General features: G+C 41.9%; 9 protein-coding genes across 13 annotated transcripts; 8 read left to right on the forward strand and 1 right to left on the reverse strand.

Moving 5' to 3' along the window:
* Positions 1 to 754: 754 nt before the first annotated feature.
* On the forward strand, positions 755 to 4,320 carry LOC145701912 (alpha-1,6-mannosyl-glycoprotein 2-beta-N-acetylglucosaminyltransferase-like). The gene is made up of 9 exons (XM_081779124.1): positions 755 to 898; positions 1,229 to 1,565; positions 1,615 to 1,819; positions 2,098 to 2,373; positions 2,568 to 3,020; positions 3,481 to 3,558; positions 3,627 to 3,703; positions 3,775 to 4,120; positions 4,209 to 4,320. The coding sequence occupies exons 2-8, from the start codon at positions 1,419 to 1,421 to the stop codon at positions 3,883 to 3,885; spliced, it is 1,347 nt and encodes a 448-aa protein (XP_081635250.1). The 5' UTR covers positions 755 to 898; positions 1,229 to 1,418; the 3' UTR covers positions 3,886 to 4,120; positions 4,209 to 4,320.
* A 72-nt stretch (positions 4,321 to 4,392) lies between these two features.
* LOC145701911 (hydroxyacid-oxoacid transhydrogenase, mitochondrial-like) lies at positions 4,393 to 6,969 on the forward strand. Its single transcript, XM_081779123.1, has 5 exons — positions 4,393 to 5,378; positions 5,453 to 5,511; positions 5,555 to 5,870; positions 6,175 to 6,786; positions 6,829 to 6,969. The coding sequence occupies exons 1-5, from the start codon at positions 5,082 to 5,084 to the stop codon at positions 6,925 to 6,927; spliced, it is 1,383 nt and encodes a 460-aa protein (XP_081635249.1). The 5' UTR covers positions 4,393 to 5,081; the 3' UTR covers positions 6,928 to 6,969.
* Positions 6,970 to 7,062: 93 nt separating this feature from the next.
* LOC145701913 (uncharacterized) lies at positions 7,063 to 8,923 on the forward strand. Its single transcript, XM_081779125.1, has 6 exons — positions 7,063 to 7,449; positions 7,836 to 8,005; positions 8,342 to 8,421; positions 8,475 to 8,583; positions 8,628 to 8,718; positions 8,769 to 8,923. Exons 1-6 carry the CDS (start codon positions 7,253 to 7,255, stop codon positions 8,821 to 8,823), a joined length of 702 nt encoding a protein of 233 aa, XP_081635251.1. The 5' UTR covers positions 7,063 to 7,252; the 3' UTR covers positions 8,824 to 8,923.
* An 85-nt stretch (positions 8,924 to 9,008) lies between these two features.
* LOC145706186 (uncharacterized) lies at positions 9,009 to 10,593 on the forward strand. Its single transcript, XM_081783710.1, has 6 exons — positions 9,009 to 9,211; positions 9,259 to 9,457; positions 9,498 to 9,932; positions 9,982 to 10,149; positions 10,190 to 10,417; positions 10,464 to 10,593. Exons 1-6 carry the CDS (start codon positions 9,009 to 9,011, stop codon positions 10,584 to 10,586), a joined length of 1,356 nt encoding a protein of 451 aa, XP_081639836.1. The 3' UTR covers positions 10,587 to 10,593.
* A 30-nt stretch (positions 10,594 to 10,623) lies between these two features.
* On the forward strand, positions 10,624 to 13,830 carry LOC145706184 (uncharacterized). 3 transcript variants are annotated; one of them, XM_081783708.1, is made up of 8 exons: positions 10,973 to 11,059; positions 12,743 to 12,791; positions 12,838 to 12,895; positions 12,941 to 13,067; positions 13,110 to 13,216; positions 13,259 to 13,355; positions 13,406 to 13,553; positions 13,620 to 13,830. In XM_081783708.1, the coding sequence occupies exons 2-8, from the start codon at positions 12,753 to 12,755 to the stop codon at positions 13,665 to 13,667; spliced, it is 624 nt and encodes a 207-aa protein (XP_081639834.1). In that variant the 5' UTR covers positions 10,973 to 11,059; positions 12,743 to 12,752; the 3' UTR covers positions 13,668 to 13,830. The 3 variants fall into 3 exon arrangements, with proteins under 3 accessions (XP_081639833.1, XP_081639834.1, XP_081639835.1); XM_081783709.1 differs by lacking the exon at positions 10,973 to 11,059 and having other exon boundaries at positions 12,841 to 12,895; XM_081783707.1 differs by lacking the exons at positions 12,743 to 12,791; positions 12,838 to 12,895; positions 12,941 to 13,067; ... (2 more) ...; positions 13,406 to 13,553; positions 13,620 to 13,830 and adding exons at positions 10,624 to 10,885; positions 11,138 to 11,417; positions 11,459 to 11,910; positions 11,955 to 12,734 and having other exon boundaries at positions 10,928 to 11,059.
* Positions 13,831 to 14,393: 563 nt separating this feature from the next.
* On the forward strand, positions 14,394 to 17,406 carry LOC145706187 (IST1 homolog). Of its 3 annotated transcripts, XM_081783712.1 has the most exons (8): positions 14,394 to 14,641; positions 14,713 to 15,036; positions 15,937 to 15,994; positions 16,211 to 16,263; positions 16,392 to 16,610; positions 16,656 to 16,744; positions 16,820 to 16,855; positions 17,096 to 17,406. In XM_081783712.1, the coding sequence occupies exons 1-8, from the start codon at positions 14,425 to 14,427 to the stop codon at positions 17,255 to 17,257; spliced, it is 1,158 nt and encodes a 385-aa protein (XP_081639838.1). In that variant the 5' UTR covers positions 14,394 to 14,424; the 3' UTR covers positions 17,258 to 17,406. The 3 variants fall into 3 exon arrangements, with proteins under 3 accessions (XP_081639838.1, XP_081639839.1, XP_081639840.1); XM_081783713.1 differs by lacking the exon at positions 16,820 to 16,855 and having other exon boundaries at positions 17,096 to 17,405; XM_081783714.1 differs by lacking the exon at positions 16,820 to 16,855 and having other exon boundaries at positions 16,656 to 16,715; positions 17,094 to 17,405.
* Positions 17,407 to 17,704: 298 nt separating this feature from the next.
* Positions 17,705 to 18,298, forward strand: LOC145701504 (uncharacterized). Its single transcript, XM_081778721.1, has 2 exons — positions 17,705 to 17,936; positions 17,979 to 18,298. Exons 1-2 carry the CDS (start codon positions 17,825 to 17,827, stop codon positions 18,296 to 18,298), a joined length of 432 nt encoding a protein of 143 aa, XP_081634847.1. The 5' UTR covers positions 17,705 to 17,824.
* Positions 18,299 to 18,312: 14 nt separating this feature from the next.
* On the forward strand, positions 18,313 to 19,617 carry LOC145703491 (galactosylceramide sulfotransferase-like). The gene is made up of 5 exons (XM_081780854.1): positions 18,313 to 18,459; positions 18,510 to 18,754; positions 18,795 to 19,057; positions 19,117 to 19,391; positions 19,435 to 19,617. The coding sequence occupies exons 1-5, from the start codon at positions 18,398 to 18,400 to the stop codon at positions 19,529 to 19,531; spliced, it is 942 nt and encodes a 313-aa protein (XP_081636980.1). The 5' UTR covers positions 18,313 to 18,397; the 3' UTR covers positions 19,532 to 19,617.
* A 2,090-nt stretch (positions 19,618 to 21,707) lies between these two features.
* LOC145705566 (uncharacterized) lies at positions 21,708 to 22,688 on the reverse strand. Its single transcript, XM_081783048.1, has one exon. The coding sequence runs from the start codon at positions 22,649 to 22,651 to the stop codon at positions 21,782 to 21,784; it is 870 nt and encodes a 289-aa protein (XP_081639174.1). The 5' UTR covers positions 22,652 to 22,688; the 3' UTR covers positions 21,708 to 21,781.
* Between the last annotated feature and the right edge of the window lie 2,201 nt (positions 22,689 to 24,889).

The following is a 24,889-nucleotide window of genomic DNA, read 5'->3' on the forward strand; positions in this document are numbered from 1 at the left end:
ATAAGGATCGATCTTCAAATCTTCAGATCAAGTGAAATTTCGAATTTTGACGCCACCACGCGGCGTCACAGTCATAAAAAATAAGCTTTGGAAAGTGAGCCCAAGTTAGCGTCAGTCGACGCCTTTTGCTTCCTCATCGGTCGTAAGAAGTCCAGCCTGCTAATCATCAAAAAGGTTCATAAAATGGGCGCGCACGCTGAACTCACCAAAATGCGGCAAGGAACCAAGACGAGATATTTCATTGGCGTCTCCTTCAAAGAATTCGAAAAGAAAGAGACATTCAAACCGAAGAAAGAAAAGTGCTTCTCAGCGTCTATTCAGAACAAGGAAAAAGGAGAGATAAATTTCAGTTCCTCGGGCCTCTTGGGTCGATAACCTGTGTTAAACAGTGTGTTTACACCCTTAGTCAGGGTCTGAGGGATCTTTATTCGCGGGTTGTGAATCACCACTTCCTTTCGCTGTAAAAAGTGTAGTTTCAGAGCTCGTTCGGTCTTAATGAAGATAAACGAGCCTTTGATCCCGTAAGGAAAGAGAGTAAAACCTCCTTCAGAAGCGCAGCTTCAGCGAAATTAAATCCGAGCTATTAGAGATAATGAAGAGACGGGAGTTGAATCCGATTATCGCTGCGAATACTGGAGAGCTCTTACGATGCTCTGTGTGCGTTGTGAATCGACAGGAAGGGTCAAACAACTTAATTTTTTTCAACAGAACAAATTTGCTTTATTTTCCCTTGTTTGACCCTGTGGGAAGTGGGCCAATCGCAAAGAGAAACGTAAAGGTTTATCACCCCCTTTTCCTTTATCTACAAAAGCGGAGGGGACGCTGCTGCTCAAAAAGAAAGCAAATGACGATTGTAAATTAAGTGTGATTTTTGGGAAGAAAACTGATTATAATGAAGGCTCCGTTGCGATCTTTTATTGTAAAATTAGTCATCACCAATTTTAGCGAATTCTTGATTTTACGATAGAAAATAGATATCGGTTTCTATGGGTATTTTCAGCCAATCAAAAGCCGCCAAATCCAACAAAAATCTGCTCACGCCAGTTTTTAACCAGTGGATAGAGCAGCCACTTTAGAATGTGTTTAGATTAAATTATTATTAATTCAAGAATTCTAATATGCTTTGACATTGAATTTTGAAAGGACTGGTGATCTAAGATCGACGTAGTGATGTTTTTTCTGTCCTCGCTGGATAAATAATAGACAAGAGATGCGGAGCCCGATCAAGTATTGATGGTATTCAACTGCTTGGTGGACGAGTTTAAGAATTTACCGGTCACTTCCTCTTGAATATTGACCACTGGCCAGTCACTAAACACGGGCGACGGCGATTAAGACTGACCTTTTCCCTTCTAGACTGGAAGAGAGAGAATCATCGTATCTCGGAGAAATGGGACAAGAAGAAAGAAAGAGAGAAAATGGCAATTCCGATTTGGCGAATTCGTCCCTCTCCATCGCGAATTAGATTCTTCGGATTTCTGGTTCTCTTTCTTGTTTTCACTTCGTTTTGTTATTTATTTCCGGCTGGAAGTTTCGAAGCCCGAGCTAGCTGGTCAGGACCACAGGTAAATAATACCTCAAAATCTTCATGAAAATAATGATTTAAATCGCCAGAGCGACACTTCAAAATACTTCCAACTCGACAACAGAAAAGCCTTTGTACCAAAGAATGATCCAATCTTATCCAACGAAGAGTTGCGCCTTATCCGAGATCGTCTTTTTTCCGACGATCAAGTTCGAAAATTTAATCATGATGCTTATCCCGCGGTGACCACTGCTTTGCTCATTCAAGTTCACAACAGACCTCAATTCTTCAAAGGTAAAAAATCAAGAAAACTATGAAATTTCATAGCTTCTTTTCAACCAATGAAAATGGCTAAAAGAGGCCTTCAGCCAATCAGAACGTGAATTTTTATTGTAAATTGTGGATTTCTGATTGGCTGGGCGCCTTCTAAAGCTATTTTGATTGGTCGATTATGAGCAGAATTTACAGTAAAGCTTGTCCCTTGTACTGATGTAAGTAGCTACTGAGATGTCCCCTATTTACATATTTAAAGCCTTTTCCGACTAATGACCTGTCTCTAATATCTTATTAAGTTCTTCTCGACAGTTTGCGCGTCGCCGAAAATATTCATCGCGTCGAGTTAATTATTTCTCATGATATATACAACGACGAGATGCAAAATCTGACATCTTCCATTGATTTCTGCCGTGTCACGCAGATTTACTTTCCTCTATCCGCCTCGTTTTACAGGGATCAATTCCCTGCAGATGATCCCAACAACTGCCAGAAAGAGAGTGAAAATGCGAAGAAGGTGGAGAATTGCAGGGGAGAAGCGGATACTTATGGCAATTTTAGAGAAGCTAGAATTGGTAAGTCTGAGAACAACTTTATTGCGCTTTTGATTGGCTAAGAGGGGAAATCCACCTTTCTTATTGGCTGGATCGAAAAATGAAGGTTTCTTATTGGCTGGCTGTAGAAATCGAGGCCTCTGAACCGAGGGATGCAGCCATTTATTGGTCCAAATCACCGATATTTTTCTACCGTAACAAATATCCCTTTTCAGTGAATATCAAACATCACTGGTGGTGGAAGCTCAATTTCTCTGCCATCCACTTCTCCCATATCGAAACCTTCGTGCTGCTAGAAGAAGATCACGCTTTGATGCCAGATTTCGTCGAAATCATCGACCAAATTCAATCCTTCGCGGCGGAGAAAAACCCCACCATTCGCCCACATGTTCCCTTTATCACCACTCTGGGGACATACAAGGCGAAAATGACGTACAACCAGAGGGACTGGCAGACGGTAATTTCCTCCAGCTTCAACTCGGGCAAACACAACATGGCGATGATTTTGACAAAGAGCTTCGTCGAAAAGTTACGATCGCCGCCCATGGTCAAGTTGTTTTGTGAATACGACGATTACAACTGGGATTTTTCATTGTTCAATGCAGTTCAAGAGAATATCAAGACGCTACGTGTTTATATGCCTCAAATACCTCATGTCTTCCACTTAGGTAAAATTCATTGCGCCAAGACCATGGAAATTTCTTATCACTAGAGAAATATCTATACCTAAAATTTAAGTTCTGTTTCGACCAATTACAGCGCTTCAAAACGCCTTAGTCCAATAAGAAATCCTATTCTATGGAATCAGGGCTTCTTATTGGAGAGAGGCCTTTTTTGAGCAATCTGATTCGTCGAAATAAAACAATGTTATTTTCAGTTTTATGTTGTTTCTCATAATTTCTCTGCTCTCAAATTCATTTTAGCGATCTAAAAATAGGTATACATTTAGCTTGTTTGGTAGAGAAAGATTACGGAAACCAGGGCGAATCGCTGTGGATACCCTTAATCGTGTCTTGGAGCTCCAAGATGAACAAATTTTTGAAAGTAGTCATGATTCTCTAAACACTTATTTCTTTTAAAAAAATAATTGATTCGTCGTTGCTAACCAGCGTTCATAAATAATTAAAGGGGACAAATGCGGCCTTCATCACGATAAAGGTGACTGCAGCGCGGCGAACGTCGACTCCTATCGCAAAATGCTCAAAGGCAAGGTCAAATGTCAACCTTATTGCTAAAACTACTCAGACGAGATTTTTTATGACCTGTCACTAAAGACCATCGATATTTTTTCTTCCCGCCAAATTTTACCAGCTGGAGGCGCGCCACAGAGAAAGTAAAGCAGAAACTCAAGGCACGGGTTTTCTATAGAGAGATATTTACATGAAAATTCTCTAAGAAGAAAAGCTAGAAATCCCTAAAAAGCCAAACGGCGGCTGGGGAGACCGGCGCGACCGGGATCTTTGCTACTTTCTCGTCAACAACGTCGATCCAAGTTCATTACGCCTTGACCAATTACCCTTTCTCCAATCTTAATTTATTGACAGCTACTATTTTCTGTTCCTTCACAACAAAAAAGACAAGGAGGAATTCGTTAAGAATGGTTCTTGCTAGAGCGATTCTGGGAGTGTCGCTCGCTTATGCAACAAATCAGCTGACAGACGATGAAGATTTCGGAAATCGAGGGGAGGCTTCGGGCGACTACGACCTTGACCGCGAATACGACGAGATCCCCGAAGCTTCCGGTGACTTTCAGCCGATCACTAATCAAGTAATTTGCCTTTCCTTTTTTCGTTTTAACGAGCTCGCGGATTATCCCTCTTTTGAATCTACTCGATCAGTTTAAAATGACTTGAAAGGTACTCAACAACCCAAATGCCAAGTCGGCTGAAATGGATGAGCCGAAGAATATCTTGAACGCCCTCGAAGACGACCTAGCAGCCGCCGAGCAAGAGCCAAAACTGTTTTTAGGAAAGTTTCAAAATTTCAAATTCAAGAATCTCTTTTCAAAAATGAAGAGCCAAATTTGAAACGACTGAAAGCCCTTACTCTTGGTGTCGCTTGTTTATGTTGCCTGACCCTTCTTATACTTCTAGGCTGCCATAGGTTTAAGAAAAAGGATGAAGGCTCTTACGCCGTTTATCAGCAAGGAAAGAAGCATATAGCCTGATATCTCCTTGGCCCTTTTTTGTGTTCTTTTTAATATTGTCCCGAAACATCTTTTTGTACAGTCTGCCATTTTCCTTCCCTCATTTCTCCTTGAATACTCCTTCTTGTCATCCTTTTTAAACTTTCATATTTACTATTGTACTTATACTTCTTTATTGATCATTCAAAGTAACACTTCTTTTCAAAGTAAAGATTTCATCATTGCGTTAAACCATTTTTACTCTTCAAAAGCTTTCAAAAGTATCTCAGAACATCATCTTTTTGTTGATCATTTATTTCTTTGCCCTTATCCTTTGCCTAAATAAATTTTGCACAAATAGAAGATGAGTTTTGTTCTCTTTCCCAAGGTTCACAAAATGCGGTTTTTACGGCCTCTGATTGGCTAGAGTGACCAATAGGGCTTTCTTATTGGTTCAAAAGCCCCTTGATTTGAAATGGGTATCGGATATTTTGCACACAATTATTCTAGCAGGAAACTCTTCCAGGTCAATATTTGCATGACTTTTCTCTGCTGAAAAATTTGCTCTACTCCCATCGAGTATTTGACTTTTCAGAGTAAAATAATGCATTGTCGCATTTTACGAAGTTCGACTCTTTTAAAAAGCAGCCTTCCAAGAACAATTCCTTCTTTTAGAAAACATGGAATATCAGCAGATCAGCAGCATGAAGTCGCTTTTGAAATGGCAGCATCAAACATTCGTTTTGGTGAAGGTGTAACGAAGGAGGTCGGATTCGATTTGAAAAATATGGGGGCGAATAAGGTTTTGGTCTTTACGGATGCGAATTTGGCGAAGCTGGAGCCGATGCGAGTTGCGCTTGATAGTTTGACGAAGGCACAGGTTCCGTTTGAGGTTTATGATAGGAAAGGATATTCAAGTTTCCGCGTAGAGCGCGCCGGAGCTTTTCATGAGCAAATTTTCTTAATCCAACGAAAAGAGTTTTGATTGAGCCTACAAATGAATCGATGGAAGACGCCATTGCCTTCACAAGAAAGTAAATATCTCCGAAAATCATCTTTCTTCACCCCCTTTTCTAGCAACAACTTCGACGCATTCCTCGCAGTTGGCGGTGGAAGCGTCATGGACACGGCCAAAGTCGCCAATTTGTACAAAGTCTATCCCGAAGCTGACTTACTCGACTTTGTCAACGCTCCGATTGGAAAAGCGCTCCCCGTTCTGAGAGCTCTTCATCCACTTATTTGCGTCACGACAACTGCTGGAACTGGATCTGAAACGACGGGAGTGGCGATCTTCGATCATGTTCCTCTTCAAGCAAAAACGGGCATTGGAAATCGAGCGATTAAACCGACTCTGGGGCTGATTGATCCACTGCATTTGAAGCACACGCCAAAGGTTTGCTACGTTATTTATTTATTATTTATTTGAAAACGGTGATGATTGTGAACATTCAGTTTTATTTTAGAAAATTTTAAACACATTCGTTATCATTTTAGATGGTGAGGGGTTTCAACAATTGTAGGGGGTTTTGATTCATTTTCTTAGCTATCCGTAGAGATGCAAAGGCTCTGTTATATACTGTAACCATCAGCTGTTTAGCAGCTGCCGCGACGCAGCTGATTAAATCGACCTGATTTTATTTATCTTTGAAGCGCTTTCTTGCTTTCTGGGTTGTATCTCATCTAAATAATTTTTAAAGATGGTGACTTCCTTCACTGGCTTCGACGTCCTCTGCCATGCTTTGGAAAGCTACACCGCGATTCCCTTCAAATCTCGCCCTGCTCCTTCTGATCCCAAGTTCCGCCCCGCCTACCAAGGTTCCAACCCCGTGTCCGATATTTGGTCTCTCCATGCTCTCCGAATGTGCGAAAAATACTTCTACAGGGCTGTCGCTGATCCGGAAGACATCGAAGCTCGTGGAGCTATGCACCTTGCTTCTGGCATCGCTGGAATCGGTTTCGGCAATGCGGGGGTTCATCTTTGCCACGGCTGCTCGTATCCGATCTCTGGCATGATCAAGGGCAGGGGATACACGCCGGAAGGATACGAAAGCTGCGGAAAAGACCTTGTTCCCCACGGATTGTCAGTGACGATTACTGCGCCAGAAGTGTTTAAATTCACAGCTCCAGGATGTCCAGATCGGCATCTAGAGGGAGCCAGAGCCTTGGGAGCAGATACAAGAGGAATCAAACAAGCTGATGCGGGGTTTTTTCTCGCTGATACAGTGAAGAAATACATGTACGACTTGGGCTGCCCGGATGGGTTAGGAGCCATGGGATTCGATTCTTCTGATGTTGATCAATTAGTCACTGTAAGAAATAGAAAAAGTCTATCCAGTTTTCAACGATTCTAGGGCACGCGTCCGCAAGAAAGAGTAACAAAGCTCGCTCCAAGACAGTTCACGCCTGAGGATCTCGGCAACATCTTTTCCAATTCAATGAAGAATTACTAAACCAACAACTTTCTTTCTTATTTACAGAGTGACAGTTCCAGATTCAAATAAAACCATGATTCACGAAACATGCTCATTTTTATTTATTTTTGTTTATCGACCCCTTTTTGAGAAATTGTTAAACTCAAACTATCAAACTTGCGTTGTCTTAGTTGAGAAATCGCTGTGTGCCCAATTTGAATCGAAATCGTCCGTGTGTGAAATTTGAGCGAGTTTCATTGGTAGGTGGCCAAAGGCAGTGTGTGTGTGCCTCAACTTGTCAACCGCAACGGGGAAAAATTGAATCTGGAGCTGACAAAAGAGGACTAAGAAAATCTCAAAAAAGATGGAGGCAAACCAGATCTCGCGGGAGAAAAAGAAGCCAGAACCTATCAGCATTCCTGACGGACCTAGAGTTGTAGTCAGCTCGTCTTTGGCGACACCGGATGTTAAGAATACTCTCCCGACGCCGGACGCGATGAGACTGTATAATCAGAACTTGGAGGGAGCGGAGCATCCACTGGTTCCAAGAATTATCTCTAGGTAAATGCAAGCAATCAAAAAATCAAATTCTCCTCATAAGAATCGATGAAAAAGTCTTTTTGAAGAATTCGTTTTTTATTGAGAATAATCGCCTTTCATCCCTTTTTCTTTCTTTATTCGCCAACCAAGCCTGGGAAAGAAATATTTTGATAGCCCTGAGCGGCGGAAATCTTCCCTTGAGCTCTCCTCGCACGCGGTGATTCACAAATAAGAGCCACTTTTGACAACAAGGGACTCTTGCTAATCAAAGAACAATTGCTACTAAAGTGACTAAGACGCGCAAAAGCGAGGATGAATGTTGAAAATTTTCAAGCCGAAGTGAAAGTTGAAAACTTAGATGAAACCATCATTGAAGAGATCGAAAACAATTCAGCAAATAATTTTAGCCTTGCTTCAAACAGCTCGAACAGCAGCGAAGTGAAAAGAGAGCCAGAAACTGACCATCCAGAGATTCCGGTGCAGCAAATTCAGGCGATTTCTTCCGAAGGACCGATGATTAGCGCGATTGATTTCACCGCGTCGACGAAGAATTCTATCAATCCTATGGTGCCGATGGGTGCAGGTTCTCAACCTTTTCCTGTCTCTAGAACTTTTTTCCTCCGAACTTTTGTTGTCCGGGAATGACCGGTTTTAACGCACAAAATGGATGATTCCGAAGATAACATGGAAGATCTTTTCAAAGATCTTTTTAAAGAAATCGAAGACTTTCGAAATTCACAATTGCAACTTCGATTTCAGTATAAACGTAATTTTCCGAGACACGTTATAATGGATAGGGCTCTCAATTTCAATCTACGAAAGGCGTTATTTCCGCAAAATTTCTCAATTAGTCGATACGCCTTTTTATTGCCCCTATTTTGTCATTTTTCTATCGTTGACGAACCTAAAAAAGTGATGTCTGAGCATTCCACGAGTCACCCCGGCGTCCATCAATTGCCAACGCAACCTATCGATATGGACACTCAACTTGAGGTTCGACAAGAGTCTTCTTTAATATAGTATGACCCCCTCATGTTAATTTTCAGGCGAAGCTGGAGAGAAAGCGAGAAAGAAACCGAGCTGCGGCGACGAAATGTAGACAGAGAAAAATTCAAAAGATTCAAACCCTCGAATCGCATGTTCAAGAACTTACAAGTAACTTATAGTCACTTTTATTCCTCTCTTACTCTTTTGATTAGGAAAGAACGAGGAGCTGAAGAGCCAGAGATACGAGCTGAAAGAGCAGTTAAAGCAGCTGGAGATGAAGATCAACGAAAATCCCCAACTAAGGTCTGTTAAATTTCTTTGAAAAATGAATACGAACGTATTTATATTTGAAGAGAGCAATTTGTTATGACTCACGATATGCACATTCATCGGCCGATCAGCGGTTAGCGGCTAACCGTTAGCCTTACCTCATTTTCTTGAAAATTGAAAATTCAATACTGTCTTCCTAATGTACCAATAAATGATATGACCTGATCAAGATAAACCATTCTTTCAGATAAACCAACTGTCAGTAGTTGTTTATCTATTGTAGTTTTCTGCAGGATTCTATTGCTTATGCATTTGATTGTAGAATGCTTCGAAGTTCGAAAGAGCTCAGGAGGGCTCTTGCTCGAGCAAATTCAGAAGCGACCAAGGGCCTCCGATTCGGCGGATTCAATGATCCCTGGTGGTCAGGCTCAAAGTGGAATCGGGACGACAGTTTCGCCATCCCAGACAAGCAAAAAGACAAATTTCCGATGCTCGATGACCAGGGCGGTCCTCATCGACCATTAAAGTAAACCCAGCCATAGAATTTCGAGGATAACGGATATTTTTTCGCAGGAATCGAGACTGGGCAAAGCGAACAGACCCAAGAGGAAAAAATCTAAGAAAGGCGAATCAATACAGCGTTGAATTTAACGGACACGCGCCCAAGCCGTACTGGGTCATGGAAGGAGTTGATAAGGAAACGGGCGAAAGGGAGTTCTTCGCCGGTTTGCCAGCCAAGCCAATTTGGAGGCAGCCCAGCAAAAAGCAAAGAGTGAGTAGAAGATAAGTGTTTCGTAAGCCAATTCTTTCAGGAAGCGATGATCAACACACACGAATACGACCACGAAGAAATACCCGTCGAGTTCATGCACTACCACGCCAAAATCAGCCAGGAATACAACCACCAGATGAAAGCAGTGAGAGCATTCGCCTTTGAAAAATACGTAGAGCCCGTTTTGGTCGAGGAAGAAGCCATAGCCCAGTGCCAGCTATTCGTCAGACAAAATTCGTCAACTATTGAAGAGTTCAAAGCAGCGAAAATTGAAGCGAAGAAATATCCAGTTCGACACGATCGTTTCCTGAACTGGTATTCTTTCTCCAAAGACAGAAGGGGAGCCAATCTTGTTCAAAAGCAAATCCAGCTGATTCAATCAAAAGTCGATCATTTGGAAGAATTGAGGGGCAACGCTGGAATGCCCGCGGAATATAGAGACGTTAGCAGAAGAATTGCTTGGAACGAATTTAGAGTAAGACCGAATTTAAAAGAATGGTTGATTGTAAATTGCGAATTCTTAGAATGAATCTATGAAAGAAGAATTTATGCAAAAACTTGAAACTTCTGAGCTAAAACGACTTGAGCGCGAAGAACGAGAAGTTGAAAGAATAAGAAAATATAAAAGATCGCTGGAGAAGAAGCATAAAAAAGAGTTTCAAGAATGGACTGCTGCTTCTAAAGACTTTTTGGTAAGAGAAATTCGATTGGCAGAGGTGAATGTTCGTTTAGCACGAAAATAATGTCGATGATAAAATTCTATCTGCTTTGGAACGACCAACAACTCATAATTTCCCCGTCGACGAGTTAGGAAGACCCGATTTGGACTCATCAAAGATTCATACTGCCGAGCGTAATTTCCGACTCACGCCGACAGAGCAAGAGTACTTCGTCCTCCGAAAAATGCGAGAAGAACAGCGTATTAAAGGAAACGTCGATTTAGCGGAGCAGTTGACAAAGGTAGGGTCAGTTCTATCCAGTCAAGAATTCACGCTTCTTTTTTCAGCAATTTTCGGACGAAGAACTTTTACAAATGGTCGAAGAATTTGAGCTCGCCCATGAAGAAGCCGAAGCAGAAAGAGCCGCTGAAGAAGCAGAATCCACTGCTGCTGAAAAATCTAGCAATTAGTCTTCTCTCTTCCTCTCTTCTCAAAATCTGAGTCTTTTAGAATGCAAAAACTGTCCATTTTCAAGGGCATTTCCCAAGACAAAAACGACGTCTTTCACGATCCAAGTTTGCTCCTCAGCTCTGCCGTAACTTACGACATTTATTACCACGGCACGACGTCTTGCAAAGGCACTGGCGACAAAACTGATGCAAAAAGAGCACTTGATCAATTCCATGGGAAATCTTCTCAAAGTACCATTTCCATCAATTGCCGGCAAATTGTGATCAAAAGTGGACTTGAAGAAATTTTCAAAGCAAATGTAAGATGTTTCAATTTCTTTTGGATGTATTTCTTTCTTTAGCTTTATGATATCAGCTACTCAGTCGTGCTAGAAGGTTCCTTGTTGTTTGCAGTCAAAATGGGACCGAAAAAGTTTCAATGGCATCGAGCAGAATCAAGAGAGATCAACAGCGTCAACAAATGCATCGGACAGGTACCCTTTTTGGCTTTTTCTTTTCTCTATTTTCCTCTTTCTCTTTCTTTCTTCTTCACTCTTTCTTTCTCCCACCAGGCGTTCGATCTTGCCTACCACCTCTGGTGTGGCAGCGCCCAAAAACAGCACGAAACTCATCACGCTGAAATTCACCAAATCGAGTCCAGGCTCAAGAGCTTAGAGAATCATTATCGTGCTCTGCGTAGAAAAGTCGACGACTTGAAAACGCACCAAAAACATCAATTATCGATGGAAGATACGGTCATTTCTTCAGAGGAAGAAAGATTGGAAATTCCCATTTTGCCCTTCAACCGGAGTAGAAGGGGAAGTCGTGCCTCTGGTCTTGGAATTCTCGGAGGTAGCCTATTTACTGATGATTTCTTTTCATGCCGAAATAAGGTGATTCTTCATCCGATATTGTCTCCAGCTCTGGAAGCGAGGAGATTCCATCATTTCGGCGGCCAGACTGGGTAGGCACCAATGAAATGAATCTACCGCCTGGTCCGGGCCCGACGCTGCAAGTCCAAGTTCCATCTCTTAATCCTTCTCCCTCTCCATCACCAACACCAAGCTCAAGCCTCCTTCCTTCAATTCTCAAGAATCGAATGGGCTTATTCGATCTCAACAGAGACAACTCTCCGAGGAAGAGTCATAAAAGAATCACAATAACTGACGAAAACCCGCAAACTTCTGAAGACGGAATGCGCAGAAGAAAGTCGTTCTCAGAGAGCAGTGGGATGACGAATAGATTCATGGGCCCAACGCATATCGGAGGCAACTTGGAAAATCTCAGGGAAAACATTTATTCGGACGATAATTCAGATGGACTTTCAAATCTAGGGAGGGCGAAGGTAAGAAGCAGAGTTCTCTTCATTGATTTCTTCAGCGATCTAAGATTCCATCGCCGTTTCCTGTCCCCTTAGCTGAGGCTGGTTACTCATTCGATCTTCCAGGAAGCCCAGTATGCATGGAGCAAAGAACTTCTGAGTGTTACAGACATACTGAAGGAAATTGTTCACTGAGTCACTTTTGGTAGTCGAGGGAAATCCTAATTCAACCAAATTTATCTAAGTAGTCTTAGAGCTGTAAATTTAGCAATTTTGGAAAAGATGGCTACTCAAGGACAATATATTGGAAGCATTTTCAGCGCCTCAGTTAGTAGTACTGAAAGAGGTAGAATATGAGTGACTTTGGGCGACTCAACACCTAAAAATTAATCCTCGAGCTAAAGCCGCCAAGTACCCACAGCAAGCTGCATTACGGGATCAGTAACTCACTCCCCAGAGAACAATTCGAAAAGACTCCCAGTTGCTTGAGGAATTCGCAAATAACGGACATGATTTTGACTTTTTCGGGACTGGTTTATATTCAAAGCCTTTCTTTTAATAGGAAGACGCTTTGAAAAACCTTTTTTGAGCCATTCCAGCGCGGAATAAAAGCGACGAAAAACTTATCCTAAAAAACGATGCTCCTAAAAAATCAAAGCTCAAAAAGCTTATGTCAAGCATGAGCCTCAAGAAAAAATAGACCAACTCATCTTGAGGTCCTTACTTTCTTCTAATTCTCACCTTACCTATCTTTTCACCACTCTTCACCTCTTTTTCTACCTATCTTCCTCTTCATTTTCCTTTTCAAACGTTCCAGGAAAGCTATTTTTCCACAAATTTGAGATTTCTTCTTTAGGTAGTGAGCAATGTCGGAGAGCTCCTACCCTGCGAAGCCTCCTAGAGAGGTAAGAACAGACTTTTTCGTTATAATTCTATGGATTCTATGATTAGGAGGAGAATCGACCAATGTTGATTGACGATTCTGAATTCCAAAATGTTGACACTCATTGTAAGTCGCAAAGACTTTTTGTGCGTCTTTAACTTTTCAAAACAGCCGGAGTCGGATACACCAGAGAGTTCTCTTCACAGCCCGAGCTTCGTGGAGAAGAGGACGATGGATGGAGCGCGTCTTTTGGTCAAATCTTCGCCGCGCTCTTCGACGATGAATTTTGCATTGAGAGGTAAGGGGACGTATTTGACCTTGTTCACGCGGAAGCTCGTAGATTCTCAACCTTCAAATCTGCCACTTCTGCTTTCCTTCTTCTCACTCTTTTCGTCCAAAACTGCACCCAGCTTCGTCTTTTGGTTCTTGCTCGAAACAGCTACGCAGGTAAAATTAATGCTTCTTTCTCGTTTTTCATCCCTTTTTTAGCTTTGGAAAACAGTGGTCTCTGGGGCGTTTTGATCTTTTTCATGTCGATTATTATCATTCTTCTTGTCATCGCCGCCGTTATGCTCTTCTTCATCAGGTGAACATCCTTTTCAATTTGGAAATTGAACTATTTTTCTCCCAAAAAAGTATGCTGCCAATTGATGGCCAGGGTGGAACCAACAGAAAGGCCTTGGTGAGAATGACGATCATGCTCGCAGCTTTAGTCAGCGTCACATGCCTCCTCAATGTTTTCTGCACGACCTTGATCTTCGCTGAGTCCAAAGAAACTATTTATGCACGGATCTAAATCTTTTCTATAAGAAGTCTTTTAAAAAATATCAAGTTCGATCCTTTTCCAAAGCTCCGACAAAACCCTCTCTCCGAAATGCTTGAAGTCAACGACGACTAACTTTGACAACGAAAATGAAAGCGACTGCTGAATGAACCCTGATGACTGTACATTAACCTGAACCCAGATAGATACTGGCGTTTTAGTTCCAAATTACCTGTACCTGTTTAGTTTTTATCTTTTTTTAATTTCGAATTTCCCGGGAAATAAATTAATCATTAGACGTCTAAAAACATCGTGAATTCAAGAATGAATCGTGTTTTAAAGTTTTCAAGCAGTGTCTCAAACAGTTTGTCCAGGAGATATCTTTCCTCGTCAGTCCTCAATTTGTCGAAATCGTCAGAAAATGTTAGTTCGACGAAATTGGCCGAACTAGCAAAACGAAAACGCCTCGCTCAGAGTCGACAAATGCCTAAACCGGATATCAAAGAAGCCCAGCTATCGATGCAGATGCAAATTAAAGGATACAAAATATTGTAAGCTAACTTTCTTATCGAGCCCACTAATATTTGCGCTCCTGAGTTTTACTACGCAGAGCCGAATCATTCCTACAGCCTTTGTGACGTTTTTCTGAGTCATTTCAAATTGGGGAGGCTTGTTTTTAACGAGAGTGACGGAGAGATTTTAGTATTGCGATGTTTCTTTTTGGAGTTGTACACGCGCTGAACTTGTGGGAGTTTAAAATTCTCATTCAAACGGAAGAAGAGCTCATACGACTTGGAATTTTGCCGCCTTTTGAAACTGAAAACAACGAAGACTCTTGAAATTTTAAAAATATTTTTATTTTCAAAGAGTCAATTATATTTTTTCTCGTAGAATGTTCAAGTCAAAGTTCAACGACAAGAAGTTCAAAACGAATTGCAGAATATGCATCAGCCGACTGAAATTGGTCGAGAAAAAGAAGACTGAAATGGCCTTGAAAGCCAGGAAAGAGATTGCTGATTATTTGAAGCTCAACAAGTACGATCGAGCGAGAATAAGAGTCGAGCATATTATCAGAGAAGACTACAAAGTCGAAGCCTTGGAGATTACAGGTACTTTGAATTCTGATTGGTTGAAGCGACGGATAAGCGCTTTTGATTGGGTCCGACTAGCTCTTATTTAGAAATGTTCCTGGATTTGATTCTTGCCCGCGTGGGGCTGATTCAAATGAGCAACTCCATCGATATTGGTCTACAAGAGCCGATCAACAGCATCATCTGGGTTCAGCCGCGCATCACCGATGACTGCGCCGAGTTAAAAACAGTCGTAGATGAGCTCATGAAGAAATACGGCAAGGAACACATCCAGCAATGTCGCCAGGGAATGCTCGACAAGCACATTTCGACCAAACTCCAGGACAAGCTGAACCAGCACTCGCCGAAGAGGTCGCTTGTTGAGAACTATCTAATTGAGATTGCAAAGAATTACAACGTTGAGTTCACTCCAGGTATGAATTTTATTCAGTACAGCTTTATGATATTCTCAGCTTCGAAAGCTTTTTGTGAGAGTTTGTTCTCTTCTTTGATTTTATTCAAGCAACTGAAGCAAAATTGATGACCACACGAGCTAAGGCAGCATTTTTTGTTTTGATCTTCGTTGAAATCTTCGTAACAGACGGAACAAGGGTCACTTTCGGTTCTTTCTTCAACAAATGATTGTAGTTTGTTGAAATTTGCTTCAACTTGAGTTTTAGCTTCTCTAATTTTTTTGTTGTTTTTAGCAATTTTTTGATTTAAGTAGTCCATTGTCATATCAATTTGGGTTAATTTTGCTTGAGTTTTCTGAATAGAATGGTCACATTCAGTCTTCATTAACTTCAGGTAACGTTCTTGTCTTCTATGGAGTTCAAGCTTTGACCCGGGGACTCCACAATGAAATGCTTATCGCTGCATATTCTTTATTAGCTCTGTTGGATCGTAATGGAGCTCATCAAAATCTTCATAAAAATTATTTCCCCAGAATTCCATTTTGCGTTTCACAAGATCTTGTTCTATTTCGAAGAGTTTCATGAGATCTGAATACTTTTCCTTGTTGATCTGCTCCTTTGCCTTATCAATAATCAGTATTGAATTCTCTTCGTCAAGAGTTTCCAATTTTTCGTTCAACAACTTCGTCTCTTCCTCTTTTTCGTTTAGCAATAAATCCACTTTCCCTTTCAAATCTCGGAATTCTTTCGTTCTCTCGTTTTCAGCGATAGTTTCTTCCTCGTCAGAGCATTTTTCATACGCTTCCGACGTACTCATTTTTTGAATAAAATCCAATTCTGAAAGGATGCAATAAGATTGCAGATATTTGCAGATGATTGTGAAAATTAAACAAGAATTATTTACTAAGATATACAATTCAGATCAAGCGGCTCTCCTCGACGATGGCATTCCGGATGAGGTTCGTAATGGTCCCGTTCCAGGAGCCGGTTTGAATCACTAGATTTTTCATGACGATCTTTCAAACAAACAATCTCATTTGATTGTAGATCTCCTTATTCCAGAATATCTGATCATATTCTGTGCACCGTCTCTTGTTAACTAAGCATTAGCTCTGCTACTTACAAACATCTCTTTCTGCTTCGAGCATGAGTAGAAAACAAGTAGTGAGCCTGGTATTTATTCATCCGCATCCAAAGAAAAACCACATTGGGATCATTTTGATCAGGATAACAAAAAGCCTCCTCCTGGCTAAGGATCTCAACTCACTCCCTTGTAGCTCTTAACACTTTCTTTCTGATTAAATTCATCATAAAGGAGGATATTTATCTCGTTCCGAGAAGTGGGGAGGATGATAATGATGGTGATCCTTTCGACAGTGGCGACTTGAGCCAGCAACTGCCCTACCTGCAAGCGCAACAGCCCTACCCGCCTCAAGCCACTGGACCTACTGAAATGTCCATTTACAATCCTGGACCGATTGATCCAGCGACGAATCTGCCGACAATTCCTGGAGGACCTGCTTCTCCAGCCTATCCGGGTATTCCACCAACTGCATCGATGAGATTGCCTTCTGATAATCTTCCTTCTATCCCAGGTAGAAGATCTTCCTCGCCCCAGTGCGCCAATTCTTATCTTTCAGGCGAGCCGAAGAAAGACGCCGGATCCCCTGGAACTCGAGGGATGCCCGAACCAGCGCCTAAGTACACGGATATCATGAACTCTCCCAAAGTAAATATAAACCTCTTCAAATTCGAAACACTTTACAAGAGCTGTGTGAATTTCACGCTAATCATTAATAATTAGGAAGAAAATGTTTACGAGTTTGCCGATGAGCAAATAGTGAGTTTGGGTGTCAAACAAGCATCATGTTTTAACTTTATCAATCAATTACAATTACAATCAAAACAAGAGAAGATCAATGTGATTATTGCTCTTTCTTTTTTGATTTTTATACAAAGTGGTGGTATAAAAATTGTAGTCTGAATCCTCGCTGATCGTTTTACTAATCAAATCATCCAAATTTCCAACTCATCCGGACTAAATTAACTCTCCGCCGAATTAAATGAATCCCAAAAATAGTACGACGATGTTGCCCCAGCCGAAGATGACATCATCCCCGGACTTCCCTCCATTCCCAGCAATGATCCAACGCCAAACGCTCGCCAGAACCAACCAGAGGACGACGATTCTGGCGATGATTTCGACGATCTCGAAGCTCGATTCAAAAATTTGCGAAAGTAAAATGCTCCTACTTTCTTGTTCAATTTCCTTCATTGAAAACAAAACATTCATAACACCGTAGTTCGACAGATAAAATTAATAATTCCCTGTGTTTGATAAATATTCCTGTGCAAGAAATAACAAAATCAAGTTCTTATAAAATTCATTCTCGATTTCAAACGATCAAAAGATGTTTTCTCTTTTTTGAATACATCTTTTTTCAAGATAGATTATTTATGGAGAGAAGCATTTTTTCTATCTCTTTTTTATGAAGCAGTTTTCGTTGATTGCAAGTTCAAAAGTAATGAACCGTCGCTACCGGCGCGCACTGCAGGGATTTTGACATGATTCCAAGCTTAGCGATGACCGTTATCTCGGGATGTAGGAGCCCATGTCCGCGATTGCGATATCAATTTCTTAATCCGAATAAAGTCGGCGGTGGAGTTTTTGGATAGGCGCGATGATTGCCGCCGGGCGGTCTCCCAAGAGGACATGTCAATCAATCGGCACTAGAAATCAGTCAAATATACCCTTGAGTGCAAACGATGTTCTTAAAACCGCAGTAGAGATGCTCCTTGGCGCTGGAAAATGATTAGCACGGGCAATATTTTCGGGGTGTTTGCGGCGCTCTGTGTCTTTTTCGCTTACTTTTTCTTGGAACTCGAGAGCTTGCAAATTGACAGAAGCTCGCTTGAATTCGGTAGGGCTAGCTCTTCGCGGCATTTGTTAAATAAAAATTCAGGGCAAAAAATAGTGCTGGAAAAGGTCGATCTTGATTTGACCAAATTATCACCTGAATTCCTGGCTTCGAAAGAATTCCTCGAAGACGACGAAGTAGACGACGGAGAGGAGTACTACGACGAAGACCCAGATCAATCTCTCAAAACTGATCTCCCAGACGCGACAGATGTGTTATCAGGCTCCCCCGAGCCCGATTTCGAAATTCCCTACGAAGACGTCAGCGAGGACGGCACGTGCAAGCCAAAAAGGCATTTTGTCTTTCATAAAAAGGAAGAGGGGATCATCTTACGGCGCATTTTACGTAGCGAGGATTTAATTTGAGCTTTGGTGACCCTCATCAAGCATAAATGCGGCTCAACGGCGTTCCGTTTTATCTTTCAAGCGTATGCGCACAAGCACAGTCTGATCGGGGCTAACTCCATGATCGGGCCATTTCTGGGCGGTTACCCGGGGCGCTTCGACCCCCGCTTCGTCGGAAAACGGTAAATTAACCCTTTCATCGCACTGCCAAGACAACTTCCTATCCTTTCAGTTACGTTACGTATGACTACTCTGCCAGTCATGTCCGATTCGATGCAGATGCCTTCAGAAGTGTTTTCCCGGAAGACACGATCTACTTGACTGTGATTAGATCGCCGCTAGAACATTTTGAAAGCACATTCAACTTTTTTTACTCAAGACATCATACGCTAAAATCTGCTATGGAACGGAAAAATGACCTGTGTTGCTGGGGAATGCCCTTTGCTGCCGTTTCTGGCTGGGACTCGAATCCTATCGGTAAATATCCTTCCTAATCCGGAGTGTTACGTAACTTCAGAATACCTGCGCGCCGCGCCAGAAAAATGGAACATGTCGATTCCCTGGGCCTCCCGCGGCCGAAACTTCCAGGCTTTCGAACTTGGCTGGGACGTCGACAACGAGTCTCAGGAATACATTGATCATGGATTGCGAATGATGGAAAGCGACTTCCATTTGGTGATGATTTCTAATTACTTTTTCGAAAGCCTCGTTTTGTTAAAAGACGCGCTGTGCATGGGAGAAGGGATCGGATCTATAACCAAGTATATGTTTACAGCAAGAGTATGCTGATCCCTGGCTCAGACTGGATCGATTTGTATGTTCCGCCGACCAAAGTCAAGCACTATGAGCACGCGCCCTTCACACCTGAAGACGTTGAAACCTTCAATTCGTTTTTTCACCAAGATGTTGCGATTTACAACCATTTCAACAAGACTTTTTGGCAGAGGGTTGACGCTTACGGGCGGGATAGAATGAAGCGCGATGTGGAACATTTGAAAGAAGTTTACAAGCAGTGCGCGGAAAAGACGATTGACTGCTCGCATAAGGGTCACGAAGCGATCAGGAAGGAAATTCCGGAGAAAGTGCCGAGTGGTTCGGTGGAAGACCTTTTGATGTAAGTTAGGCTCATCAAAAAAGGGATGAGATAATATTTTTAGGTACATGAAAGAAAATGGAGGAACCTGTGATTGGGGCAAGTTCCCAACTCTTTGGAAAAAATATATGACCAATAGTAAGAAAAAGACCAAGAGCTAATTGTCAGGAGCATAGCCAAACTGTTCATACCTTACTTGTTACTGTATTGCTAAATGTACCATGAAATTCTAATCCCTTTCTTCAAACAAGCGTAAATAAAAGCCGAGTTCACTAAGTAATAGTAACTGCAGATAACAGTATTGTCTGATCAGCTTAGTCCTTTTACGCGGAAGTAAATGCTCGAAATGATCAAGGGACGAAGCCGCAAGTGGCCCAAACTGTTGCCTTTTCTAATTTGACAATGGGCCGTGCTCGTCTGATTTAGGACGGGGCAATAAATTCAAAAGCTCGAGGAAAGTTACTTTTTCAACCTGTGCGCGGCGAGATCAGTAAAAGGAGGCCACAGTCCTCAGAAATCCACAATTGCTCTTCCGTCGATGACGGAGCAAATTTTGCTGATTGCAAGTACTTCAATGATGAATCGCTTTATGCCGCTTTGGGTCTAATTGACTATCACGGAAATCTGGAATTTTTTTATTTTTACTCTGTTGTAAATTCTTAGCTTTTGCGACATTTATTCCCGAGAAGAAACAATAGTAACTTTTACAGGTCAACCTTTACAGTAGTAAAGTTTTATTCTTACTGTACAAAATTTATTTTCCGCGATAAATAATCGAGTTCCCCATAAATCGCTTTTACCAAAATATCAAAGTAACTGCGCTCTATCGGATAAGTAATCTTCTCGATTCTCAATGTTCGATGACCCCTAAGTGTCAATAAAAATGTTTAACGGAACTGGCGACAATGACGGATAACGGCCGTATCGAGGTCCCGACGCAGCGGGTAGCTCCTCCTATGTTCCACGGCGTTGACTTTGGCCACGTGACTTCCGTCGCCGGAGCAACGGGGTGCCCGGAAATCGAGGTTTTATGCTCTGCTGGGGCTCTTCTCAACTGATAACATTGACTTTTCTGAGAAAAATAAGTTTATCAACTACTCAGCATCAAATTTAGAAATCATCATTTTCAACCCCTCTTTTTCCATTTTCGCCCGTTAGTGTAACATTTGTCAGATGCGGAAAAGCTGCACGTTTTTGCGCTAATTTATGCATGTCAGACTGCGAATTAATAAGTTAAGAGCATCATCGCGAAAAGCGACTAATTCAGGGGCGGAACATAAGGGACTCTGTCGGTGCTGAGTCCCTCCCCTCAGCGGCATCGATTTCTGATCAAATGTGACGATAATCTGAGTTATAAGAAGATTTGGTGGAGCTTTTTTGCTGACGACTTCAAACCTACCCCTGCTCTTTCATGTCGTGAATCCTTCTATAGATTATATTTCCAGAGCTATCCTAGTGACTAGAATTTTCAGGCCTTTACCACCCCTTAGTAAGAAAATTTTTATTGGGCTGAGAATATCTAATGATTTTTTATTATTAAAAATTTCACGGAAATGCATGGTCGATAATCCGAAATTCAGATTTATGCAAACGAGGATTGTTTTATTGCGAGTCTGAGTGCCATAAACACATCCGATCGGTCTAATTTCGAACACTCGCGCATTCGAAATTTCCCTCCCTGTCCATCGATCGCGAATTATAAAAAGTCCAGAAAGCTAGAGCAAGGAGAATTGCAATTAGTAGTCGTCACACCCTCTCAGCTTACGCAAATTGGCGAAATCAAACAAGAACAAGATGGGGACACTTGAGTTGATCTTTCCGACAAAAAATACTCCCCAAAACATATGGCATCCTGTCCGATTTCGAAGACTCTTTCAAATAATGAAATTTGCCTCGGCGTATCAAACCACTTGAGCGGAATTAAGTGAAACTTATGTCCGTCTGCTACTAAACCAAATTTCGGTACACTTCTTTCTTGAATGATATAGGCAATATTTTCTATATTTTCATCCTTGATTTACTTAGAAGTTCCTCGACACAAGAAGGCGATAAATAAATCCGCATATTTCAAGTAGCAAGAATCGAGGCCTTGTTTTATTTTTATTGACTTGTTGTTATCCCTAGTCGTATTTAGAGCTAGTTACTTAGACACACAAATCTAATGCTCGCTTAGCCAATTTCGATCCGTCTTCGGATAAGTGACCTGTCACTAATGATTCCCCAAATCTCACTTCTCGTCTCCCATATGCTCTCCTAATATCCTTACACATCGCTTTTGAATATGCAAATGACCAAGTAACTCAACAAATAAAGAAACACCAACTTCAATTTGTGCATAGTAAAGTATATTATTTACAAGTTCAAAGGGGAGAAGTAAGCATAAGAAACAGGAAAGAAAAAAAGAGTCTTTTTTACATAGTCGGGAATTCTGATACTGGTCGTGGTGGTTCTTCGCAGGCGTAGGGAGTCGGAATGTCCGAGCCAGGCATTGCCATTTGCTGGCTGAAGTGAGGATTCATCATTGGGTGGCCAAGTTGTTGGTAGGGAAGAGGAGCTGGTGGGTACTGCTGTCCAGCGTGGTGCATCGAAACTCCCATTCCGACTGGGGATTGCTGGTGGTAGCCAGTGGCGTTAGAATGATCCGGAGAAAAAGAAACTCCTCCTTCGAACTTTCCTGCTTCGGGTGTTGGGTAACCAGGTGAGCCGATGTTTCGATGCCCTTCTGGAGAATCAGCGAAGCCAGAATCGTTGGCGATGCTTTCGTAGTGAGACTGGGTCTGGTTCTGGTCGAATGTGTGAGGTGGAATGTGGCCACTTGCCATCGAGCTTGGTGGGACTTGCGGGATGAAAGAGTTTGGATCGGCCTGTGGAAACATCGAGGCGGCGTAGGGATCGTTCATTCCTTGCATGGGGTTCATCATTTCGTTTCGCATTCCAGGGGGCATGTCGAAGTCTACTCCTTCTTTCTCGAGCATGTTGGTAAGGGCGTAGATGTAGGAGTAGGCGAAGCGAAGAGTTTCGATCTTCGTAAGTCGGGACTCGTCGGGGTAAGTTGGCAAGACAGCTCTGAGCTCGTCCAAAGCGTCGTTGAGACCGTGCATTCGATTTCGCTCTCGATCGTTGGCCTTGCATCGGCGGACTTGCTTGATGATGCTCTTTGGGTTGTCTGGAGACACGTCTCGGCGACGTTTTCGACCACGACTGGCTTTTTGAGGAGCAGGAGCAGCTGCTTCTGGGGTAGGAGTGTTCGGCATAGGCTCTGTTTTTGGAGTAGTGTTCATTTTGTTTTCTTGGAAAAGCTTTTTTGTTTTGAGGACTGTGTTTTAGTTTTTGATTTTTCCACAAGCAATATTGGGAGTTTTATGCGCCGCGGGGATAGCGCCTCCAGCGAGGGCGCCAGGGGCGGAGGATTGGACGAGGATCCACGGGCACGCGCTTGCTTAGCTGAAACTCTCGCACGCCACTCTCAAAAACCATCGATCGTAAAAGAAGAAATGAACAAGCTTATCTGTGTATAAAGTTATTTCTTGGTAGATTTGTTGATACTCAAGGGTTGCTTTTGCGTAGAAAAGACTAAGAGCATGATTCTCTTTTTTATACTCTTCTAAGCCGGGATACTGGTTCATTCTTTGAGATTAACAGTCTTCAAGATATATTATGATTCCGTAATTGTATAATTGTTGCACCAAAGAACTTGATTGAAAAGTGTTATATAGTTATTCCGAAAAAGGTAAGATTTCTTAAATATATATTCTCCTTGTTTCGGAAGGAAGCTATGGTGTTGAACCATCTTGGACATCTTTACGAGGTGTAGATGCCTATCACAGCGGGAAGTGGTGACAGTGGCCCGGTTTATTGTGACACGTACAGTGCTATTACCGCGAGCTCGAGCAAATCTGACTTTGATATCGCCACAAGATCAAAACGCGCGCCGCATCGGGTGCAATATGTCGACTACTTTTTTCAGCGAGAACCTGCCGTACTACAAATCGATACTTTTTTCCCTGCTGAAATTGAACAAAAAGAGAAGAAGAGGGGACACACTTTTGTTTCTGACTGGTGCACTTTGATCTATTCCCCGCTGAAAAATTAATGATTTCATACTTTATCAGTAGCTTGGCCAAGGAAGAATTTGAAGAATCCCTATTCTTCGACTACATGAACAGGATACTCCTTTTCGTGATCTGGTTCTATTCCTTCTGATTTCTCAGGATCAAAAAATCATCCACGATTTCAACTCGCGCTTTCAGCTTTTCAGTTGATTTTTTCATGATTTCGGCCCAGTTCAATTTGTAATTTTACTGAGCCGACGTTTTCGAAAGAAAAAGACTCAAAATGAAGCGGTTCAAAGAGAAAATCAACGGATCGGATCCGAACTGGTCGGTAATTGGAATCGGAACAATCGGAACTTCTGAGTTCATTTGCGGAAAATGCATCAAAATCGTTGACGATCCCGTTCGAACAGCTTGTTGCGACTCACTCCTCTGTCGACTTTGTGCTCTTTCTGAGAACAATCCGTTTGTTTGTCGGTACTGCTACTGTATCTTCACGGCGGATGAGCCACTGGAATACAAGGAGGTCTCAAAGTTCTTTCTGCAAATTCTCAATTCGACAGTTATCCAGTGCTCTACAGATCAATGCAAGGCAAGTGAAAAAGAAAGCTCCCTTCTTTTAATGTCTATTCAGGAGAAATTTGCATATTTTCGCCGAGAAGTGCATCTTGAATACAAATGCAATGGCCACAAACGGTAGAGTACCGACTTTTCATACTGGACTAGTGATTTAGTTGCGAGCAATGCCGGGAAGAGTACATCGTCAAAAACAAGCACATCTGCGTGCGAACTGTTCGATCTGTCATTGAAGAAATCGAAAATGACGCTACTGTAAGACTCTTTTTTTAATAAACGGATTGCCAGTGATTTTTTCAGATTCCTGCCGATCTGAAAGAAAAGCATTTTTACGAGTACATGATGAAAATGAGCGGCTATGCGAAAGGGCCAAAGCCCTCGAAGTTGTCAATTGAAATGATGAATGAAAAGATGGATATCGAGGGCGCTTCTCTTGTCGAAATCCCAGCATCGTCTTTTTACAACGAAATGGAAGTAGCTGAGAACTTCGATGAAGGAATAGAATCATCTTTGCTTACAGACAGGTAAATAAATTGAAATGATAAATTTAGAATAAAACAAGTGTACTCTAGCTTTTCTGAATTGACGATATAGATTATTTGACGTCCCCGACGACGGCGCAATGGATACCGAGATGGACTTTTCAGACTTTGATTCAGAACTGGATTTATTCTTTGAAAATGGATACAAGCAAGAAATTTTATCCTCCCTGCCAATTAGTTAGCAAACAATAAACTGCAATTTCCCATGCTATTTCGAACAAGAGCGTTTATTGACTCTCCATAATTTCCGGCAGTAACAAATCTGAGCAGGAGCAGAGCACGAGCAGGAATATTTTTGTTTATCCGGATATTTAGTAATCCCCGGATCAGTATTTGCTTCAACTTCCTG

Source organism: Oikopleura dioica, chromosome PAR (assembly GCF_907165135.1).
Source record: "Oikopleura dioica chromosome PAR, OKI2018_I68_1.0, whole genome shotgun sequence".
NCBI classification, from domain to species: Eukaryota; Metazoa; Chordata; class Appendicularia; order Copelata; family Oikopleuridae; genus Oikopleura; species Oikopleura dioica.